This window comes from Ochotona princeps, chromosome 2 (genome assembly GCF_030435755.1).
Source record: "Ochotona princeps isolate mOchPri1 chromosome 2, mOchPri1.hap1, whole genome shotgun sequence".
Taxonomy (NCBI): domain Eukaryota; kingdom Metazoa; phylum Chordata; class Mammalia; order Lagomorpha; family Ochotonidae; genus Ochotona; species Ochotona princeps.
Genome location: NC_080833.1, coordinates 42,498,614 through 42,522,811, shown reverse-complemented (window position 1 = coordinate 42,522,811; position 24,198 = coordinate 42,498,614). Strand labels below are relative to the sequence as shown.

The window sequence follows — 24,198 nt, the reverse complement described above, 5'->3', positions numbered from 1 at the left end:
CCTAGTGCTATTCCCATTTGACAGATGATGAAACTAAGGATCAGAGAGGTGAAATGACTAGCCCAGTTTTATATAACCACAAGAAGGATGCTGAAATGAAGTTATGTCCAAAGGAAAGAATGGATGAGTGGTAGAAGAAGGTTCTTATATTAGGATAATCTAGAGAAAGCTGTATTTGAGTTCTGGAGGAAGAAACGACCCCAAATGAAGGGAAAGGAATTCAACCACTATCTGTAAATCTCCAGGGCTGTCCTGTGCAGAGAACTCTGATTCTAATGAGATTCAGGAAACATCAAAAGATAGAAACATTTCATTTCAACATAGGACATTTAAACCCACTGTCCAAAAGGAAATAGACTGGCTCAGGTTAGGATGTCCACTACCTAGTGGTAAGTCATTTGTGGCAGAGAAGAGGTGTGGGGGAGAGGGATTAAATTTGACCTGCATGGCTTTCCAATTCTGTGTCATCAGTAGGGAGGGTACAGCATGTCAGCCTGCTCATTGTGGTTATCTTGCTGAGGTTTAACCCTTGCCCAAGCCAACCCTCTCAGGCTGATCAACTCCAAAGTCGTCGAAGGGAGGATTGAGAATGTTTAGATTTCTCCTTGACAAAGTGGGACAGAAAAAAATAACAAAGAAAGCTACAGCTCTGGATTCACACCAAATTTTAGTTCAGCCACTTTCTAGGATCCAGGACAAGTATTACTTAAGTTCATTGAGTCTCAGTTTTCTCATCTATAAAATAAAAAAGACAACTTTTGTCTATGGAACAGTTTGAAGATGATGTGAGCCAATATCTGTTGAGCAGTAGTATGTCTAATACTTTGCTGATGATAAACAGGAGCTCTTGCATGTCTAATAATGATTTCTTTGGTCTCTCTCCCCAGCGAGTGGCATTAAGCATTGAAGATGATGGACTACCTTGAGGATGGGACCAGCCCTTCGTGCCTCATGGACTTCAGTCCCATGCACTATACTCAATGGATGGTGTGGCACAGGGTGGATGGGTTTCTGTATATGGGTGTGTGTGTGTATGTGTGTGTGGGTGTGTGTCATTTTTTTTTTTTAATTTATGTCGTGGAAAGGTAACCACAAAGTTATGATGAACTGCAAACATCCAAAGGATGTGAGAGTTTTTATATGTATAATGTTTTATACACTTTTTAACTGGTTGCACTACCCATGAGGAATTCATGGACTGGCTACTGCTGAGTGACTAACATGTTGTACATAACCAAACAAGCGCCCAGGGGACAGAACCTAACTCATCAACTAAAAACTATATTTACAGAGGATGTTTGACTTTGGGGGGGGGGGTTAGGTTTAGGGATTTTGGTTTTTTTGTAAATAAAATTATGCTTTGTGGCTATTTATCAACATAAGTAGAAAAAGAAAAAAATACTTCAATTCCCCCCTTTTAGATTATTTATTAACATATTTTTAAAAATAAGATTAGTTCTCTAAATAATTTAGAGAAGCAAGAGTATTTATTTTTGGTATGACTGGCCCACCACACAGATTTGTGTGTGTGTGTGTGTGTGTGTATGTGTCCGTGTACATGTGCTAATGTGCGTTATGTGTGTGAGAGACAACTATGTAGAGAAGAGGCACACCAGTTGTTCAAATACAGAAAGACCCGTTTATTTTAAAAAGAGTCCACACAAGGTATCTGAGGTTTTCAGAGAAGCCTTTGGAAGTTTGGCTCATAAAATAAATGCCATGGTTTGTGCAAACATATGGCACAAAAAGCAGATCTTTTCACCCCTGACTAATTTCTGAGACCCTCATAAGTGAGGAAAGCCGTTCCACTCGCCCGTGGCTGCTGTAGCTCTTGCCTGGACTTTCCGGTCCGTGATGAACGTCAGTGTACAGGCTCTGCCCAGTGCCAGAAGCTTTCAGGAGCTCCAGGAAGAACAGGCCTAAGCCTCAGCTGCTCCTCGTATTTAAATTTAGCTCTTTGAGTAACATCAATTTCCTTCAGTATGTTAGGGTTGAATTTGAAGGATATCATTCATAAAGAACTAAATGGAGATGTTTCCAGAACAGCCCAAGTTTCCTATACAAACTGGCTCAGGCAGTGAACCTCTGAGACATGCTGCAGATGAGGATAGAGATGGTGGAATAGGTTTAATTACACCACCATTTCTGCATTCCCTTTACTGTTTTCTTTAAGTGAGGAAGATGTTCTGAAGTAATAAGCAGATTTCTTACCTTTACATGTTCATACGATGTAATGAATTTTTGGTTTAAGTCAGAAAAAGCGGTCAAACTTAAAGCCGTACTGAGGGGTGGACAATGGCACAGTGTTATAGCATATTGGATGTATGTGTTCACACAGGAATTTGGTTTACTACTTTGTAAATAAAAGGAAAAACTTTGGGTATATGTAAGCATTTTTACATATGGACATCTTTGCTTTTCCTGAGCCTTAGGAGAGGTAGAGAGCTGTTTTCTGTGTGAGATATACCATTGGAAACATAACCCTACAATCTCCAGAGGAATGTAAATCCTATCTGGCTTTCTTATTGATAGTGTGGTCTTTTCTTGACTCTGCTGTTCTGCCGCTTTGCTCCCACAAGACAACCAGGGACCAGGTGCAACATGGAAGTGTTTTCACTTCACAAGGAGTGGAGGACATGCATCTAACCTTAGAACACCTGGAACTTGACCCTCTTAATCAATTACCTCTCCACTCTGATCCTCAGTGAAGCTTGGATGTCTCATGAGCATGCTACGCTTTGAATTTTCAGGCAGCTGTTGCAAAGTTCTGTCATCTTTTCCTGGGACCTTCCTCTGCCTCATTCATGGTCTCCTACCCTTTCAGAAAACAACTGAGTTCTGGAACTTGGGCACTGTTTTGCATAAGGAAGCATGATATTCCTATGTTGATATTCCGGAAACACTGAGGGTCAACATAGTTGAGCTAAAATGACTAATAGCAAACAGAATGCTGAGAACAGGGGTCAACTCCTATGGAGCTTAACCACTACTATTCTTCCAAGAATGGAAAATAAAGTTAATTTTTCACAGAAGAAAAATGATGAAAGTGAAAAACATTGGCATGGACACCAAACAAAAGGCTTTTTATAGAATCTGCCTTCAAAGACAACGAATTTTCTAGGGAAATAAATGATAACAATAGCTAATGCATAGCTTCTAAACTTTTATTCAGATTCTGGCCTTCACAAAATATATGAATAGGACCTGGACACAGAACCTGAGGTCTAAAAATGCTGGTGAAATGATCAGCTTTCTGAGAGATATCCTGACTATGCTCCAGCAACAGTCTGAAAGAGGCAGCTAGGAGTGACCTTTAAGAAAACGGTGAAATACAAGTTGGACAGCAGTAAATGAAAGGAATCGGACATCCCTCCCAACTTATGGGAGTTTTGAAGCCTTACTTTGAGGTGGTTACAGTTGTTGCCTGTTCCTCCTGTGCACCTACAGCCACTAAGAGATCGAGAAGGCATTGGACTATGGGGCTAGAAGGGAGCTTAGAGGCAATAAACAGAAAATATACCCAGCGACATCGCAGAGAAAGGTCCCAATCCCTTTGCTTTTCCAGGATGTGACTTTGTGCTGCCTGAACATTGTATCAGACCTGCTATCCTTCCTGTGGCCCCTCCTTTCCAGAAGACTTATAAAGCACCAGCAGGAATGGCCTTGTGGAAATAGAGAAAATGAAAACTTTATTGACTCTTGATAGCATGATTATTTATAGAAACAGATGGAAATAGCCTGTACCCTCAACTGGGGGAAAAAAAATAATTGGGACTCAATTTATGGCAATAAGTCCTCTTGATCCTGCCAGTTGTTTCTATGTGATTGCAGTATATTTTTTCTCTAGCAGCAGACTCCAGGTGCCAATGGCATGCCAGGCACTGCAGATGTAACAGTTGCTTAGACAGCCCCTATCTTTACAGAGCAGCAGAGGAAGACATGGAAATAAGGAAGAGATTCTACTCAGCATGCAGTGAGGGGACAAAGCCTGCCCTACCTCAGAAGATAAGGCAGGACGTTATCACAGGAGAAGCGACCCACAAGAAGTCTTAAACACTAAAAAGGCTGCTTCAGGCCAAGGAAACAGGCACGGAACAGCATTGGGACATTAAGGAACTACACATAATTCACTGGAATGAAAGGGGACTTAGCAAGACATGAGGCTAGACGGAAAGACAGGTTCAACGTAAGCACTTTATAAAATACTTATATTTAAGTTACAGTTCAATTAAGCAAACTTTTCTTGGTTGTTTACTGTATGCAAGAAACAATGCATCATTGAAAATCTGCCGAAATGCACCCCCAGCACTTTGCAGGCAGGACATGACTGAGCCTCAAGCTTTCCAGCGGCCAAAGGGAACTGCTGACTGCTCTTCAGATAGTGGACTTGAGGATTTGTGATATGATCAATGAAAACTAAGTAATGGGATTTTCACAGAAGTAGGCCACGGAGTCAAGAGTCTCTTAGGTTTTCTCAACTCTGAGAAAGAAAAATGGCAATTTGGAAGACCAGGAGAAGACAGCCCTTCAGTGTCCTGTCAAACACTGTTGGGACTGGGCAGAGGATCCCGGGGATGAGTCTCCCCAGCCACTCCCAGACTCCAGCTGCACACTCATCATTTCATAGAACATAAATGAGGTAGCATTTCAGAGTTCCAGAGTAAGTCATTTCCTTTCCCATAAACGCATGAAGGTAGAGTATCAGAATCTTCTAACACTGTATTTGTAGGGTATGGGGGTTTTTCAGGACATGGAGAATTTAGAAGGTGTGGGGATTACAGCTTCAAAATTTCAGTTGATATTTTAAAAAATCAGGAAGCTCTGTTCATTCAGGTTGTGCACTATGTACACGGCCAAGAATGAGCAGATACCCTCTGCATTTGAAAACATTTTGTGTTGTAAAAAAGTAATTTTAAGAAAACCACCTGTATACATACATATATATATTTAAAGACAGGTTTTGATACTTTTTTTTACAAAAGAAAGGGGGGATTAAACAAATACCTGTACAAACCGTGTACTTTTAAAATACTGTTTTTGTTCCATAAGAGCTATTGTTAATTTGGGGAGTACCATTACTGCTTTGCAAACTTCACTGTCACACATTGTACCCAAAGGAGTTTTCCTTGTTTGTCTCCTCCCATCCCCCACGTTACCGTATTTGATGTTAACAGTCAGGCATGTGAAAATGTTGGGTCATGCTAAGCATTTCTGTTCTTTTGTCTCATTGTTCCCAGTTCTGTTAACGTCTATACTCGGTGCCCTTTGCAGTCTGGCTTCCCTTCCAGAAACAAAGGGCCCGGCAGTGGGATACTGCATCCTACTAGCTGCACTGACATCTTGGTGGACTGAAAACCAAATGTGGACATTTGTAAGATCCATGCACTGTTTTTAGAGAGAGATTAAATTCATTTTTTTAATCTTAAGTCTTGTTTCATTGTGATGCTTCAAGGATGAACTCTGATTGAATCCCTAGTATGTGCCAGGTGTTTTACATAGTTTAGCTCATGTTTTGTCAACAATCCTGAGAAACAAATGCTATCTACTCACATATTATAGATGAGGACATGGGGGAAGCAACTACCCAAAGTCACAGGCCCTCAAAGAACAACTGTACATATAACATTCTCTGCTTTGATTGTGCTCTGCTACTGTTTGGCTCACTCTGGTGGTCTTTTAGTCCTCACAATGCCTTCCATATTCTTTTAGGCTGAGCTAGCCAGCTCAACTCTGCTTCCACAGTAGTTTCTGCCTGCTTGCTTCGATGCCTGTGCCTTGCCAAGCCACTCCCATGCCACCCAGACTGCTTTTACCAAGGCCACGCAGGTTCTCCTTGATTATCAATCTTGTAAACACTTCCAGTCCTTATTTTCTTCTGCCTGGAGCAGGCATTTGTTGGCCACTCCTCTCTTCTAATGCTCTTATTCTGGCTTTCCTGAAGCCATATCCCTGGCTTCCCTGCTCCTCCCACCTCTGGCCACTTCTTGGTACCTTTGGCTATCCCTTAAGTTAGCGTGTTCCATCTTAAATTCATCCACTTTTCTATCTCTGTTGTTTTATTTGAGTGCAGGTCACCATTATGGATTATGCTAATATTTATCAGATTTTCATACATGATTTTTTCAAAGAGTTTGTGCAGAAATCAAATTAGAAGATATGTAAGACTTCATACTTCTAATCCTGTTGTAACCTACAATACTGTTGTCAAAGTGACCTTTCAGAGTGCTGGTTTGAGTCCTGGCTACTCCTTTTCAGATCCAGCTCCCTGCTAATGCACCTGCGAAAGCAGAGATAAAATGCCCTGAATCCTTGGGCCTCTGCAATCCACGTGGGAGGCTCAGAGTTCCTGGCTTCTGGGTGTCATAGCCATTTGGGGAGTGAACCAATAAATGATGAAAGATACTTCTCTCCCTCTGACATTCTGCCTTTTGAATAAATTAGATCTTTTACTTTTAACTAATTTTTTTATTATTATTTTTAAAGTTCTTGCCCTGGAACAGTAGCCTAGCAGCTAAAGTCCTTGCCCTCCATGCACCGGGATCCCACATGGATGCCAGTTCATACCCTGGCTGCTCCACTTCCCTTCCAGCTCCATGTTTGTGGCCTGGGAAAGCAGTTGAGGACAGCCCAAAGCCTTGGGACCCTGCACCTGTATGGGAGACCCAGAAGAAGCTCCTGGCTCCTGATCAGCTCCACTCAGGGAGTGAACCAACAGAAGACGTTTCTCTGTCTCGCCTTTTCTGTAAAAATCTGATTTTCCAATAAAAAGAAATAAACCTTTAAAAAAAATTTTTTTAAGTTCCAGAGAGGGAGAGACAAAGATCTTCTATCCACTGGTTCCTGCCCCCAAATGGCCACAAACATCAGGGCTGGGCTGGTCTGTTAGCTGGCCTCTTCCAGGTCTCCTATGTAGGTGCAGGGGCACAAGTATTTGGGCACTCTTCCAGTGTTTCCTAGGCACATTAGCAAAGAGTGGGATCAGAAGTAGAGCAGTAGAGACTCAAGCTGGCACCCATAGGGGATGTTAGTGCCACAGGTGGAAGCTAAATAAGCCATTCCACAATGCCAGTTCTTAAACCTTTATAAAAAATTCAATAGTCTTGGCTTTGCCCATTCTTCTGCCCCTTATCAAACATCACCACTCAGCATGTTATCACTCAGTTCTGAGTGATTTCAATCTGAAATGTGTCCTGTGGAAGGCTTCCCCGAGGCCCTAGCTTTGAGTGGGAACCACCATATACCTCCAAGCCTGGTCTTCCCCTGTTGATAACCTGCATCTCTACATTGCAAATGCTTGGCAACTGTTGACTTGCTTTCCCTAAAAACTGTATTCATACTTGTCTTGCTCACCAATGTATCCCTGTCACAGGTAAATGCTGTGATTTAGAAATTAGCTTGGAAATCGAATGCCCCTCAAAAGTTTAAGTGTTCAAGGCTTGGTCCCCAGGGTGGTACACTGTTGGCAGGTGGTGGAACATTAGTCCAGCTAGCCTGGTAAGGAGTCCTTGTGTGACACTTGGGTTCCCCTGTGAGGGTTGTTAGAAATGCTTGGGTCTTTGCCAAGCCCACTTGACAAAGTTGTGAACTTTGAAAACTGTGAGCTAAATAAGCCTGTTCTCTTTATAAAATTAGTTACCTCAGGGATTTCATGACAGTCACAAAAGGCTGACTGATATGGTGGATGCTCCATAAACTAGTCAGAATTGAAGCGCTGCAGACACACATACAGGACTCAGCTATGCCATGTCTCTCATACTACTCAAAACAAACCTGCATGGCTTAACAGATTGCAGTAAGTGTCCCTTCAGTTTCTCATCACCTTAACCTTGTGATTCCTGACACCCCTCGAGTACACACAGGACTGAACTACAACTACCTCAATATTATTGGGGTGATTCAGAGAATAAGCATGAGTCAATGGCTCAGCCTAGTGACTTCCTGTGTGGTGATTGGTCCCCCTCTGTCTTTTAGAAATAAAAACCCTATTATTCTTATCCAATTTTCCATAATAAAAATGCCAATGGTTTTGTAACCATTGAAAGAAATTGCAATCAGGGGCCCAGCGTGGTAGCCTAGCAGCTTAAGTCCTTGCCTTGCAAGCGAAGGGATCCCATATGGGTACTGGGTCCCGTTTCCCATACAGCTGCCTGCTTGTAGTCTGGGAAAGCAGTAGAGGATGGTCTAAGGCCTAGCAGCCCTGCACCTACATGGGAGACCTGGAAGAGGCTCCGGGACACTGGCTTTGGTTTGGTGCAGCACCGGCCATTGTGGTTGCTTGGGGAGTGAACCACCGGACGCAAGACCTTCCTGTCTCTCCTCTCTGTATATATGACTTTGCAATAAAGATAAATCTCAAAAAAAAAAATTGCAATCAGTTCATCTACTTAGCAAATCACTATCACATTAGAAACTGTCTTACCCACATCACTGGGGACTCCTCACCCCCAGCCCCACACGACTCGCTGCTTGCAGTGCTTTTTCAGAGAGAAAACAACTGTTCGGGGTGGGGGGTATGGGAATCGGGGACTCGGGTCCGGATTCGCAGCACAGCACACGGTGATTGTTGCAGCCCGGCACCAGGGGTGAGGCCATCCCAGCAGTCTAGAACCATCCTCTCCCTGACGGAGTGGACCTTAAGGGCCTCAAACAGGCCTACAAGAGAGTTTTACATGGCCTTGGCCCACTCAAGTGAAACGTTTCTTCCACAGCCAGTAAGTCTTCCACTTTGCGCTGAAGTCAGAGCAGTGCTCCCTAGCCCACACTCACCTGAGAACTTCTTTACCAAAAAACCGAAGGGCCACCACTAAGGTACACCTTAAGAAGTTTCCATTTTTGCGGAGTGGAGCCTGGGCATCAGTCATTTTTTTAGAGGTTCCACGATCATGTGATTCTGGCACGGTCGGGAATGGCTGTGTCACCTTCTGCTCACAGCACCCACACCTCCAGGAACAAACGACAAAGTCAGAGGGAGAAAGGGCTGAGGGTCGCAGTGTGGGCCTGGGCAGTCCCCGCGGTGGGTTCGGCGGGAGGAGGAAGGTGTCCCGGATGACCATCGTCCTACATCGGCCGACCGCACGCCGCCGCGAAGGCGGGCGAAAGTGGGTCGTTTTCACAGATTGGACGCAGGGCTCGGGGGTTTTCGGCCGTAGGTCGGAGCCCACATCTCCGCACGCAGCCTCAACCTCTCGCCTCAACCAGAACGCACACCGGCCGGCAAACCTCACCCTCCGCCGGGTTCCAGAAGGAGGGGCGTGGCCTTCTGCTCCGCCTCCGGAAAGGGGGCGTGGCAGCTGTGTCCACGCCTCAGGCTTCAAGCTAAGGCGCTGTCTTTGCGTCACTTCCGCGCGCCGACATTACTTCATCGCTGGATGCCGAGTGTGGTGGTGAGGTTAGCTGCAGAAGTTGGTTGGTGACCGATTTCTGCGAGCCATGGAGAGTGACTTTTACCTGCGCTACTACGTGGGCCACAAGGGCAAGTTCGGCCATGAATTCCTGGAGTTTGAGTTCCGACCCGATGGTAAGCATTGGGCCTAGGCCGGGGGGCAGAGTGCAGCGGCCGTAGGGACTTCGGTGGAGTGATTTTTTTCCCTGTTAAACCAGAATGCTTAAATTCAGCAACTATTTATTGAACGCCCACGTGGGGGAAGCAGCAACCAAGATAGATCAGTGTCCCCTGTGCTGGAACTCGCGTGTTAGTGCTGGGAGATGGATCGTACACATAAAAGATGATTCCAGATGAGTGGTCAGAGGATAAAGTGTCGAGGTGCCGGCGCGGTGGCTCGACAGGCTAATCCTGATAGGATGGGGGGGCACTGTTGTCAGGAGTGACAAAACAGCCTGTAAAGTGGTGTAGGGACGCGGAGGGTCGGAAAACGGGGCCGGGTCATCCTCTACTGCTTTCCCAGACAGGCAGGGATGGGAAGTGGGACAGTCGGAACACGAACCAGCGCCCATAGGGATGCTGGCGCTTGCAGGCAGAGGATTGGTTTGCTACGCCACTACTTAGTCCTGGTCTCGCATATTAAAGTGTTAGAGTAACTAATCAAACAGATCTGTTACAACACTGCCTTTTCCATTATGTGACCAGAAAACAATGTAGAAAAACAACGTAAAAACTGGTGGAATAAGTGTTCTCTTTTTATTTGTATGTCTTCTGCAAGAGAAAAATCCGTGACTTTTCTTTCCTGTTCTCTGTCCAACTAGCCTGTTGGCTCTGCACATAGGGCTTTGAGTTCCTAACGTGTTCAGTGACGGAAGCCCAGCTTTTCCATCACAGGGACAGGTCAGAGTGTCACACAATCACGGGATCATGTGTGTAAACAGCATCCTGCGGTTTTCAGAATGCTCATTTGTTCATCACCATTTTGTATTCTGCTGGTTTAGCAGACTCCTAAAAGAGCCTGTCTGTCCTTTCACCACATCTGAGCTACCTTTTGCAAGAACTGTAGTTCAGCGTCAGCTACATTGCTGATTTTCAGGCTGTTTACTACCCTGAAGTGAAGAACTGAGTAGTATTATTATTAGCAACACCTGTGGTATAAATAGGAACTCTGTTAAACATTATAGAGAAAATTAGGAAATGTTTTAAGCGATAACTGTTAGTATTGATACGTTAATGATGCTTGTATGTTTATTGTACATTTAATTTTTCCCCCCACACAGGGAAATTAAGATATGCCAACAACAGTAATTACAAAAACGATGTCATGATCAGAAAAGAGGTATGAACCATTTGCTTATGTTGTTTCTATTCTTTCTGGGAGTGCTAGATGAAACAAAGAGTAGCAAAGTAGGAAAGTGTGTTTTAGATACTTCAAGATTATTTCTCTCTCTCTCTCTCTTTTTTTTTTAATGCTAAATATGGTACAGATAACCATTCAAAGTAAGTGTTTGGTTTAATCTCTGGCACATAGCAGTCAGTATAGAATCACTTAATTTACGTTTGAAAGGGAAAATGTTTAACATCAAATGCGTACTAGATGCCATGCACGACAGTAGATATTTTATTTACACATATAATTTTTTTTTAAAGATTTATTTTATTTTCATTACAAAGTCAGATATACAGAGAGGAGGAGAGACAGAGAGGAAGATCTTCTGTACAATGATTCACTCCCCAACTGAGCAACGGCCAGTGCTGCGCCGATCCGAAGCCGGGAGTCAGGAACTTCTCCTATATCTCCCACACAGGTGCAGGGTCCCAAGGCTTTGGGCCGTCCTCGACTGCTTTCCCAGGCCACAGGCAGGGAGCTGGATGGGAAGTGGAGCTGCCAGGATTAGAACTGACGCCCATATAGGATCCCGGCATGTTCAAAGCAAGGACTTTAGCCACTAGGCCACGACGCTGGGCCCTACACATATAATCTTATTGAACCTTAATTGTAAGCCTCTGTGATAGGAAGTACATTATCCCCTTTACAATAAGAAAATGAAGACCGGATATTAAGTTCAGTACTTGGTCAGAGTCACCCCTGCTAATGAGAAGTACAGCAGGAACCCAGACCTCAGTAGATGAATGAAATCCGTCTGCTCTGATTTCTGCCGCACACGCCATTAAGGCATCATGAAAGCTGCTCTGTCACATCTGAAAATGTCTTAGCAGTCAAGGTGTTTTCATCCTACCTAATTAACAGATGATTTTTATGGTTATTTATACTCAGCATCACATGCCTCAGCTCCTTGGAAGCATGTTGCTCGGTAACAATTTCAGAATATGGGGTCTCTTAGTCTGTGTTGTGCTGCTGTCATAAGATGTCTGAGATTATATAATGTATGAACAATACAAGCTTCTTTGTCAGCTTTTGGGGGCTGGGATCCAAGACCAAGGTGCTGATAGGTTCAGTAGCTGGTGAGGGTGCTTCCACGTTGGCACCTTGTCACTGTGCCCTCCTGTGTCAGGACTGGAAAGGCACCAGCTGTTTTCCTTGAGTTCTTTTATCTGGTACTCATTCACAATGCTCTGTCATGATAGCCTGATCACCTCCTAAAGGCCCTGCCTCTTAATCCTGTTGCTTTGAGGGTAATGTTTCAGCATGGGATTTGGAGGGGATTCAGAGCACAACAGGTGATAGGCACAGACCAGACCTTGTCGTGGGTTCAGATGCGGGCAGAGATGATCCTTGTAAACAGATAGGCCAGGAGTCGGTCACAACTGCATGAGGAGGTGATGAGCAGGCAATGGGTATTTCTGGCCTGTCCCTCTTCTGAGCATACGGAAGCCGAGCACGTCTTCCCACGTAACACAAGTAGGTATTCATGTTCATCTTTGGTCACTGTGAATCGGAGTGCTACTTGGGAATGCAGTCTGAATTCTGCTTTTAACTCACTTTCAGGCTTATGTACATAAAAGTGTGATGGAGGAACTGAAGAGAATAATTGATGACAGTGAAATTACCAAAGAGGACGATGCTTTGTGGCCTCCTCCTGATCGAGTGGGCCGACAGGTGAGTTTTTAAAATAACGATGTTTAATGTAGAACTTACAAACAAGATGAGGTTGGCTGTTCTGCATGTGACAGCGAATCCAGCTCTGTGCACCTGTGGGAGTTCCTGAGAGCCTTACGTCAGCACCTCAGACCAAGAGAGCTTTCATCCATGGAAAAAGAGCAGAGAGCAAGTAGTGTTCCTGGCCAACCAGAGCCAGCCCTGAAATTCTTCCTGTGACTCCTCTCAGTTTTTGCTGCCTGCCTCACTGCTATGGACAAAGCATTCATGGGATACAAAAATAAATACTTTTTTTCAACAGTTGAATGGGAGGAAGATCATAGAGCAACAAAATTATATATTTCAATCCATAAAGTCCATTTTAGTAACTGAAAACTGAAAGGCCCTGTCTTATTTTACTAAGTTAACACAGAGGATATTTCCACTTTGTACCATCCTATAACAGAATTCTAACTGATTTGCTTGCTTTGCTTTTTGACCTCACCTTGTAACCATTAACATCTTTAAAATGTATAGTTGCTTATATATTCTATTAATTTAAACTCTACGGTGGGTTTCCTCTGTTACAGTAAAGTCCAGACTGACACTTGATCTTCTACAGTTCTTGCAGTCTCTCACTTCAAACTTTACTAGCTTTATTTCTCTTCCTTGGGCACATCCAAATTCTTATCAGATATTTGATACTTGATGGACAATCCAATTCTGCTTGACTTAGATTTTATAAAAATATTTCTAGGAACTTGAAATCGTCATTGGAGATGAACACATTTCTTTCACAACGTCAAAAATTGGTTCCCTTATTGATGTCAATCAGTCCAAGTAAGTGTGCGTGATCTTTATGTTCAGTCAAGTCCGTTCTCTGCAGGGTGGAGGGATAAGAAAACCTTAACTGATTTCGGGCCATGATGGGAAGATCTGTTATAAAAACAGGACAGAAGAGGGCAGCTTTGTCCTGATCCTTAGGAAAAGATTCCAAACTAGTCATCCCACGGTATTCACAGGGCATTGGTCCCAGGATGCCCCTGCAGACGCGAGTCTTCAGGGGCGCACATCCCTTATATGGTGGCACAGTGTTTTCATATAACCTATGCATACACCCTTGTGTCCTTGCAGTCATCCCTAGATTACTTACAATACATAACAATATTAATGCTATATAAATAGTCATCATGCCGTGTGTTTAGAAAATAATGACCCTTCCCAAGCCATCATAGGCCTAGCCGCCATTTGACTCCTTAGTTGGTTGAACCTTGCCTTGATTGAGCTTAAGGATGCATAACTCAACAATTTGGAGGGCTGGCCATAGTCAAAGGTTTCAGTATAGTTACTTTTGGTGTTCCCTTTGGTAATTGCTACTAAGTGCTCCTCAGTGCCACATACAGAATAATACAAAGAAAGTTAAGTGTGCCAAGACAGATGTTCGAGATAAGATGCAGAGCCACTGTCTGAACAGCTTTTTTGATGTTGGCTATTGAAACTAGCACATTTGACTTTGGTGTGAAACTTGAATATTTTAGAATGTAAGATTGGAAATTCATTCTCTCTTTGGGGTGAACTGTGATTGATACCTGAATGTATGATACAAAGTGCTCATAGAATGTGGCAGCCTCTTGGCTCTCGTGTTTTGAGGGCTTTGGTTTAGTTCTGACTCACTTTGACTAAATGTTGGAACAACATCTTCTTTTAAATAGTCTCATTGTTAGCCAGTATTGCTGTAATAATTTTGAGCCTCATAGTCTTGATTAACACTGCTTAAAAAATTTCCTTGGGTGGATGTTATGAAGTAGGCTAAGCCACTGCTTAGAGGAGGCCTGCATTCCCTATCAGAGTGTGTGGCTCAAATCCTAGTCACTCTCCTTCCAACTCAGCTTCCAGCTAATGCACCTGGAAGGCAGTTACCTGAGTCCTTGGATGGAGTGCCTGGCTCCTAGCTTAGGCCTGACCCAGCCCCAGCTGATTCTGGTATTTGGGGAATCAGCAAATGGTGGCTCACTCTACTTCCACTCCTCCAATACTCTGCCTCTCAAATAAGTAAGATTTTGCTGAATTGTTTTATTTTTTTGAAAGGCAACATTACAAAGAGAGGGGGAGAGAGATCTTCCATCTGTTGGTTTTGGATTGTCTAGGGCTGACCAGGCTGAAGCCAGGAGCTTCATCTCCCATGTGGATGCCAGGACCCAAGCATTAGGACCATCTACTGCTGCTTTCCCAGGTGCATTAGCAGGGAGCTTGGTCGGAAGTAGAGCAGCTGAGGGATGCACTGTGTCGCCTACAGTATCAGCATCCCATAGGAGCACCACTTTGAGTCTAGGCTGCTCTACTTACAATCCAGCTCCCTGCTATTGCTCTTGGGAAGGCAACAGAGGGTGACCCAAGTGCTTGGGCCCCTGTGTCCATAAGAGAGACCCAGGTGAGGTCCTGGCTCCTGCTTTTGCCTGGCCGCAGCCTGGTCATGTGGCATTTCGGGAGTGAGCAAATGGAAGGTCTCCCTCTCTGTAACTATGACTCTTGGGTAAAAAATTAAATCCTCTAAGGAAAAAAAAAAAGAGCTGTGTTTTGAACCAGCATCTATATTCGGGATGCCATGTTACAATGGCAGCTTTACCAGCTATACAACAACTCCAGCTCCAATAAATCCTTGGAAAAAAAAGAACTATTTTCCTAATTCTAAAGATAACTCATGTTCACTGCAGAAAATCCAGGTCATGTAAAAAGAGATCGCCTGTAATCTTATTGCTTAGGGAACCATTGCTAGTACCTTGAAATGTTTCTTTTTAAGTATATTAATACATTTTCCTTAAAGCACAAAAAATTTAATGAAATGAACTGTTACTCATGGATTTTTTTCATTTAATGTGATGTCAGCATTTCTACTTTTAGAAAAACAGTATATTTAAATAACCTCATAATATTTAATATATAGCTTTTTCCTTTATATATTAGATTGTTCAAAGTAAAAATATCTTTACAAGGAACATGTTGATAAATAATTGGGGATATTTTGTGGTAAATGATGCCTGATTTTTGCTCAGTTTTTAACTTTTTTCCCTCCTGTTATATTTTAGGGATCCAGAAGGCTTGCGAGTATTTTATTATCTTGTCCAGGATCTGAAGTGCTTGGTCTTTAGTCTCATTGGATTACACTTCAAGATTAAACCCATCTAGATCAAATACTGGTGTGGACATGAGGGGGCAGAGTAATTTTTAATTCATATCAGGAGATTTTTCTATATATCAGGGCAATTTTTTTTATAAATGCTAGATTACTGTCTTTAATAAATATGTGATAAAATACAATTTTGTTATCTTACAAAAACTGGATCATGCGAATTATTTTCAGCTACTTTGTAAAACATTCATGTGGAATATTACACAACTAATCAACTTTAGATACAGCTATTTTATAGGAAACAAGAGTATAAAACAAGTTTTTTTAAAAAGTTCAAATAAACACTACCCAAAGAAAATTTCAAGTCCAATAATCTGGTTTCTTCAATATATAAACTGCAAGGGAAACACACTAGGAACCTATAAAGATTGAGGGAAATATATTAGTCAATACAATGTTTGAACTCCATTTGGATCATGATTCAAAAAATGTAAAGTGATCACCATTAAAGAAATTGAATACTGGATATTTGATCATTTTAATGGAGTTGGTTTTTAAAAGTCTCATGTATACCCTGGTCAAGACAGGTTAAAAAAAAAAAAGTACTCAGTAATGAAGCATGGGATGGATAAGCCAGACAGGAACGCAGAGAAACACGCACAAGGAAAATGGCCTGTCGTAGAACCACAGTGGGAAGGAAGTAAACATGAGCAACCCTTGGAGAAAGGCCTGGAAACTAGGTCTCCTAGACACAACAGGCTGGTTGGAAGGGTCACACTTAAGTAGTGGATAAAGCCACTGCCTACGATGTTAGCATCCCATGTGGACACCAGTTTGACTCTTGGCTGCTCCACTGTTTTTTTTCTTTATCTCCCTGCCAGTGCACTTGGGAGGGCAGTGGGAAATGGCCCAAGTCCTTGGGTCCCTACCAGCAATGTAGGAGACCCAAAAGAAGCTCCTACTCCTGGTTTTTTTCTGACCAGTCCAGCTCAGGTTGTTGCCATTTGAGCACTGAACCAGAGGGTAGAAAAAGCTCTAATTCTGCTTTCTAGATGTGAAAAAAAAGAAGTTTGGAATGCCCATAATCCATATTCAAGTGCCAGGGGTTCCAACTTCAGCTTCCTATGGTAATGCACACTCCTGGTTGTAGCTCAAGTTCTTGAGTTCCTGCCACCCATGTGGAGACAGATTGGATTCCTGGTTAGCAACAATGGCCTGGGCCAGCCCTGGATGTTCCAAGCATTTGGAGAAACACACCATGGAATGGGAGATCTCACTGCTTCTCTCCACGTTCCAAATGAATGACTTTAGAAATAAAGGCACTATTCCCAAATCTAGTAGGTAGGTAAAGGGGAGCAACAGTATCAGAACCCGCTGGCATTGTGGTATGGGAGTGGAGTCACTGCCTGTGATGCTTCCTATCCAGCTCCCTGCTAATGGCCTGGGAAAGCAACAGAAAATAGCCCAGGAGTTTAGGATCCTGAATCCATGTGGAGACCCAGATGAAGCTCCTGATTACTGGCTTTGGCCTGGCCCTGACACAGCCTGTGGCCATCTGGAGAATAAATCGGCAATGGAAGCTCTCTGTGTGTCATTTTGCCTTCTAAATAAGTAAATCTTAAAGAAAAAACAAACTGGAGAGGCAAGACGGTGGTATAGGGTGCAGACACATTTGGGATGATGGAGAATCCGGGTAAAGCACAAGGAGCAGATGACAGGAAAAGATAGGGGTCAGGCAGCTGGGGGGGGGGGGTGGGTACCTGAAGACCCTAGGACACGGGAAAGCAGTAGCAACAGTGGAACAATGTTACAGTGAACAGAAAATCCACCAGTGGCCAGCAAGTGAAGATCTGGACACCAGGACAGCCAGAGATCCAGAGGCAGCTGTGGCTCTGCTCTTGTGGCAGTGAGGTGGGAGCTTGGGAGGCAAATGCAGTCTGAGACCTGCTAATACAGCAGAATAGTTTGGTCCAGCAATGAGTGGAGAAAGAGCTACGGACTTCAGAGGGCAGACCCATGGCAGGACAGGACTCACAGCTTGGAGACTGGACACCATCTTGCATGGTGGGGCAGCGAGTGTCGAATTGAGGGGATGGCCCAAAATGCGCAGTCTGATCTGATCTGATCACACAAAGTGATCCCACGGGGGTGGGAGGACAGTGCCAGCTTAACATCCTGCAAGGTCTGTGGCCCTCGATCTGAAAGCCAGCAGCTCCAGTGTTCCAGCAGTGCCTTGCTGGGCACCATCCTGTGTAGTGGAGCAGAGAGTGCGGGATGGCCTGGAGTGGGCTCGTTTCTAAGCTAATCACACTGAACTGAGCACCAGCCTTGTATGCTGCAGGATCTGTGTGGTCCCCAGATCTGACAGCTGACAGCCCCAGATCTACATCAGTACCCTGCCAGGCACCATCATGCACAGAGGGGCAAGGGCTCAGAGATCAGGAAGAACAGCAGTAAATTGCACATGCACTCAATCAGTACAGCTCAAATGCCATTTTCACAGGACCGGGCACTGTTAGACTGAAGAGAGGACAGCTGAGCTGCGGAAGAGCTAAGCTGGGAGCAAAATCACTTCCAGCTTAGAACATCACACAGGCTCCTGAGAAAAAAACAGTCCTGTCATGACACTGTACAGACTCCACTAAAAATAACTCCAGGTGGCACTCAAATTTAACACTCAGCATGTGGGGACAAGATAAGCGCCACTGACAAATCATTTATTTAGGACATCTGGCATCTTTCTAATTCAGGACACTGGTTCAACATAAAAAATCAACTTTAGACTTGTAGGTAATACATCTTAGAAACCTGCACTTAAGGAGAAGAATTTGCAAGCCAGAATTGCAATGATAAAGGTAAAAGAAGAGACAGAGGCACTATGAATGTTACATAAAAAAGCCTCGCCCACCCTCAGAGTTAAATGAGGAAGACATAGAGAAAATGGGGGACACAGAATTCAGGAAACATTATAAAGCTTGTGATAAACAATGAGAAGCACATACAAGAGTTCAAAGAATTTAAGGAATATGTTACACAATAAATAGCAGCAATGAATCAAATGAATGCTGATATATCAGAAATTAAGAACACAGTGGAGCAAATTAAAAGTACAGTGCAGAGTCTCAAAAATAGAATCAGGCAAAAGAAAGAATTTCAGAATTGGAAGATATTTCCTGTCACCATGAAGAAACAAACAAAAAGCTGGAAGCAGAGCTGGTTCAAGCTAAAAAAAAAAAAAAAAAAAAGCTATCCAAGAATTAAAAGATATGATTAAAAGGTAAAACATAATAGTTTTGGGAATTCCAGAAGCCCCAGAAAGAAGCTGGGATTAAAGTTGTATTCAATGAAATAATAAATGAAAACTTCCCTAATCTGGAGAAAGAACTGGAAAACAATATACAGGAGAGCCACAGAACTCCCAACAAAATTTATCAGAAATGAACTTCACCATGACACATGATAATCAAGCTCTCCTCAGTTGAACAAAAAGAAAAAAATCCTTAAATGTGTACATGAAAAAAATCAAGTGACATATAGAGGAACCCCAACTGAACTCACAGCTGACCTCTCAGAGGAAACATTACAAGCCAGAAGAGAATGGAGTGACACATTCCAGATTCTAAAACAGAAAAAATTTCAGCCCAGAATAACATATCCTGAAAAGCTCTCCTTTGTCTTTGAAAATGAAATAAAATTCTTCCACAATAAAGAAAAACTTCAAGAGTTTGCCTCATCTAAACCTGCCCTACAAATGATACTCAAAGATGTTCCCATGAAAGAAAAACGGAATAGCAACCACCAAAAACAAAGGCAAATATGGAGAACATCCCACTAAAAGGCTAACAGAAGACAAAATCATAGAGCAACACATCGATAAATGACAGGACTAAACTGCCCCTTATCCATAATAACTCTGAATGTAAACAGCTTAAACTCATCAGGCAAATGCCATAGATTAGAGAATTGGATCACAAAACAAAACCCATCTATTGGCTGCATACAGGAGATACATCTCACCAATAAAGATCAGAGGAAATTGAAAGTGAAAGGATGGAAAAAGATATTCCAATCAAATATTAAGGAAAAACATGCAGGTGTAGCCATTCTTATATCAGATGACATTGACTTTGAAGAAGGGCAACACATAATGATCAAAGGATCCATTCAGCAAGAAGAGATCACCATAATAAATGTATACGCACCAAATGCCAAAGCATCTAGCTATATGAAACAAATATTAACAGGTTTAAAGGGAGAAATAGACTCCTATACAATCATAGTGGGAGATTTAATACCCCATTAACATCAATGGACAGATAAAAAAAAACCAGAAATTCAACAAAGAAATAACAAAACTCACCCAAACTCCAGAGCAAATAGATTTAGTTGACATCTATCGAACCTTTTATCCTACAGAAAAAAAATATACTTTTTTTCATCAGTACATGGAACCTTCTCCAGAATTGACCATGTTATAGGCCACAAAACAAGAAGCAGCAAATTTTAAAAAGTTGAAATTATATCATGCATCTTCTCAGACCATCATGGGGTGAAGCTGGAGACCAAGAAGTCAAAACAATAAGGAAGACTTGCAAACACATGGAGACTGAATAATATGTTACTAAATGAGCAATGGGTTAGAGATGAAATCAAAGGGAAAATTAACAAATTGCTTGAAGCAAATGAAGGCATCAACACAAAATATTAAAACTTATGGGACACACTCAAGGTGGTGCTAAGAGGAAAGTTCATTTTGATCAGTGCTTATGTCAAGAAACTAGAAAAGCATCAAGCAAATCAGCTAACCGTACAGCTGATGGAACTAGAAAAACAACAGGAAATCTATCCCAAGATTATTGGAAAAAAGAAATAAAAAACAAGGGAGGAAGTAAACCATATAGAGACCAGGAGAACTATACATATGATCAATGAATCAAAGAGCTGGTTCTTTGAGAAAATTAACAAAATAGACTTCCCACTAGCCCAACTAATCAAAACAAGGAGGGAGAAAATGCACATAAATAGCATCAGAGATGAGAAAGGAAATATACCAAAAGATACCTTGGAAATACAAAGAATTGTCAGGAACTATTACAAGCAACTGTATGCAAACAAATCAGAAGACCTAGAAGAGCTGGGTAGATTTTTCAACACATACAATCCACTAAAATTGAATCAAGGAGCAATTAACAATCTAAATAGCTCAATAACATGCACTGAGATTGAATCAGTAATTAAAGCCCTCCCAACCAAGAAAAGTTCTGGACCAGATGGTTTCACTGCTGAATTCTACAAAACGTTTCAAGAGGAACTTACTCCAATCCTACACAAGCTTTTCCAAACAATAGAAAGAGAGGCAATGTTTCCAAACACTTTCTATGAAGCTAATATCACCTTAATACCAAAGCCAGATAGAGACACAACAAAACAAGAGGACTACAGACCCAATATCCTTGATGAACATAGATGCAAAGATCCTCTATAAAATACTAGCCAACAGGATCCAACAACACATCAGGCAGATCATTCACCAGGACCAGGTGGGACTCATCACAGGCATACAGGGATGGTTCAACATTCGCAAATCAATACATCAACAAATTGAAAAATAAAAACCATATGATCCTCTCAATAGATGCAGAGAAGGCATTTGATAAAATCCAACACAACTTGGCCTGGCGGCGTGGCCTAGTGGCTAAAGTCCTTGCCTTGAAAGCCCCGGGATCCCATATGGGCGCCAGTTCTAATCCCGGCTGCTCCACTTCCCATCCAGCTCCCTGCTTGTGGCCTGGGAAAGCAGTCTAGGAAGGCCCAAAGTCTTGGGACTCTGCACCCATGTGGGAGACCTGGGGGAAGTTCCTGGCTCCTGGCTTTGGATCGGCATAGCATTGGCCGTTGCGTTCACTTGGGGAGTGAATCATTGGATGGAAGATCTTCCTGTCTGTCTCTCCTCCTCTCTGTATATCTGACTTTCCAATAAAAATAAATAAATCTTTTTTTTAAAAAAAGAAAGTACACTATTTACAACTAGGTGGTCCCAACTACAGGCCATTATGCTCAGTGAAATAAGTTAATCATAAAAGAACAAATATCATGTGTTCTCTCTTACATAAGGAAACCAGAATGGAAAGTGTAACTTCAATAATTCGACCCATATGGATGCATCCCATGTGTTTTGATGTTTTTTTATTTCAGTTTTATTTGTTCCAAATACTTTCTTTTCTCTTGTCGAATTCATTGCTGGCTCATGGATTACACGGTGGCATCATTTTCCCAAGAGACTTTTGTGTTTCCTTTTTGTCACCCATGTGTTGGTTACTCAGTGGTGCGTTTTTTTCATGTTAATGTAATTTGTTATTGTTGTTGTTTTGGCTATTGTTCTAATTCATACCAGTTGTTGACCTTGTTTCATGGCTTCTCATTTATGGAAATGTATAGTGATGGAGTACTGGGGTGTACCATATCCAGATTCGGAGGTATAATGCAACATGCATCCTTGCTTCCAGACGGAAGATGGATTCCCAATGAAACTGTTGAAAATGTGTAGACAATGGGATGCTGGACTGTCTGACATTGTCCGTACCAGCAGTGTCGGGGCACACTTACTTAAGAGACTGACAGAATTATGATTCCTTATGAAGGACTATACCATTGTAGTAAAATGGAGAAAATCTGTTGGGGGGGGAAGAGTTTGGGGGGAGAATCCCAGTCTATACGAAATTGTACCACGTAATTCAAAAATTCAAAATAAAAATAAAGAATAAATAATAAAAAAGAAAACTGTATATGAGAAGGGGATATGCAATCCTATATTTACAGCAGCACAATTTACAATAGCAAAGACATGGAAACAAGCCTGTCCAAAGAGGAGTGGTTAAAAAAAACTGGTATATCTACTCCATGGAATATTACATTAAATATTACCATTGAAAAGAAATTTTACCATCTGCAACTAGATGGTCCCAACCAAAGACCATTATGCTCAGTGAAATAAGCCAATTCCAAAACGACAAATACCATATGTTCTAATATCAGGAAGCCATCATGCAAAACCAGGCTTTTGTGTTTTTGTCACCCATTCTCTGGTTACTCAGTGGTGTGCTTTTTTTGACTCTATGGTGCTATAGTTTTGTTGTTGTTTTAATTTCACAACTATTGTTGACCTTATTTCGTGGCTTCTTAAGGGAATGTATAGTGATGGAGTAATAGAGACTACCATATCTAGATGTGAAGATACATTGCAATATGCATCCCTACTTCCAAATCAAAGGTGGGCCCCCAGTGAAATTGTTGGAGATATCTAGACAATGGGATGCTGGACTGTCTGACATTGTACCAGAAATGTTGGGGCACACTTAAATAATAGACTGATGGATTTATAACTCCTTATGAAGGACTGTACTATTTTTTTTTTAAAGATTTATTTTATTTTTATTACAAAGTCAGATATACTGAGAGGAGGAGAGATAGAGAGGAAGTGGAGCTGCCGGGATTAGAACCAGCGGCCATATGGGATCAAGGCGAGGACCTTAGCCACTAGGCTACGCCGCCAAGCCCGGACTGTACTATTGTAACAATATGTATACATTGGGGAAATCAGCCAGGGATGAGAATTTGGGGAAGAGGGATTCCAGACTCCATGGAATTGTACCATAAAATCCAAAATTCTGGGCCTGGCGCAGTGGCCTAGTAGCTAAAATCCTAACCATGAATGTGCCATATGGGCGCCGGTTCTAATCCCAGCGTCCCAACTTCCCATCCAGCTCCCTGCTTGTGCCCTGGGAAAGCAGTGGAGGACGGCCCAAAGCCTTGGGACCCTGCATCCGCGTGGGAGACCGGCAAGAAGCTCCTGGCTTTGGATCGGTTCGGTTCCTGCCGTTGCGGGTAAGATCTTCCTCTGTCTCTCCTCCGGGCCGTATATCTGACTTAGAAATAAACATAAATAAATCTTAAATTAAAAAAAGAAAAAGAAAGAAAAGAAAAAGGAAAAGAAAACCCAAAACCCGAGAAGTCACAGGGCAAGGTATTGAAGTCCACAAATGTTACCAAGCAGGCACTGGCTGGGTGCCTGACAACTTAAACCTTTCCTGAGAGGTCAGCTAACACCGGACAGCCGGCAAGGCGGCCCCACCTCCCATCAGGGGAAGTCTTAAAGTGCCAGGGGAGGAGGGGTTGTGAGAAACCACCTCTGGTTAGGACGTGTTTGGTTAGTTCTGCTCTATGACAAAGCCTTTCCCAGGGTGGGGCCTCTGGCCTTGCCAGTCTTCAGTGACCAAGAGCTTGAAATGCCTGCCGGGAAGGAGTTTGAGCCTGTCAGCATCTCTGGTCCATTTCAGAGGGATTGTGTAGGGATGTCTCCGCACCTAGTTCTGGCACAAAGTCGGCGCTCAGTTAAGCACGGGTTTTTCCTGAGCCACGCTACTGGCTGCTCAGAGCACTCGGGTTCCGTCTGGGACCAGCAGACTGCCGTGGCCCGCCAGCCACGAGCCCCGCCCTCAGTACTCAAGGCCCCGCCCCCGCCGTCCCCGAGCTCCGCCCTCACCCTTGAGGCCCTGCCCCCGCCCTCACCACTCAAGGCCCCACCCCGCCGTTTCCCGAGTCCCGCCTCCATCACGCGAGGCCCCGCCCCCGCCGTTCCCCGAGCCC

The 24,198-nt window shown here is 43.0% G+C and overlaps 2 protein-coding genes across 16 annotated transcripts in view; both read left to right on the top strand.

Moving 5' to 3' along the window:
- The window catches only part of LRP8 (LDL receptor related protein 8), a 68,324-nt gene extending 63,943 nt beyond the window's left edge, over nucleotides 1–4,381 (top strand). For all 15 annotated transcript variants that reach the window (XM_004588684.3, XM_004588683.2, XM_058655463.1 and 12 more), the window contains one exon: nucleotides 888–4,381. In XM_004588684.3, coding sequence (XP_004588741.2) covers nucleotides 888–926 — 39 coding nt within the window. In that variant the 3' untranslated portion in view covers nucleotides 927–4,381. The remainder of the gene's footprint in view (nucleotides 1–887) is intronic.
- A 4,894-nt stretch (nucleotides 4,382–9,275) lies between these two features.
- On the top strand, nucleotides 9,276–15,916 carry MAGOH (mago homolog, exon junction complex subunit). Its single transcript, XM_058655366.1, has 5 exons — nucleotides 9,276–9,517; nucleotides 10,663–10,721; nucleotides 12,333–12,443; nucleotides 13,180–13,262; nucleotides 15,509–15,916. Exons 1-5 carry the CDS (start codon nucleotides 9,430–9,432, stop codon nucleotides 15,606–15,608), a joined length of 441 nt encoding a protein of 146 aa, XP_058511349.1. The 5' UTR covers nucleotides 9,276–9,429; the 3' UTR covers nucleotides 15,609–15,916.
- The last annotated feature ends 8,282 nt before the right edge of the window (nucleotides 15,917–24,198 follow it).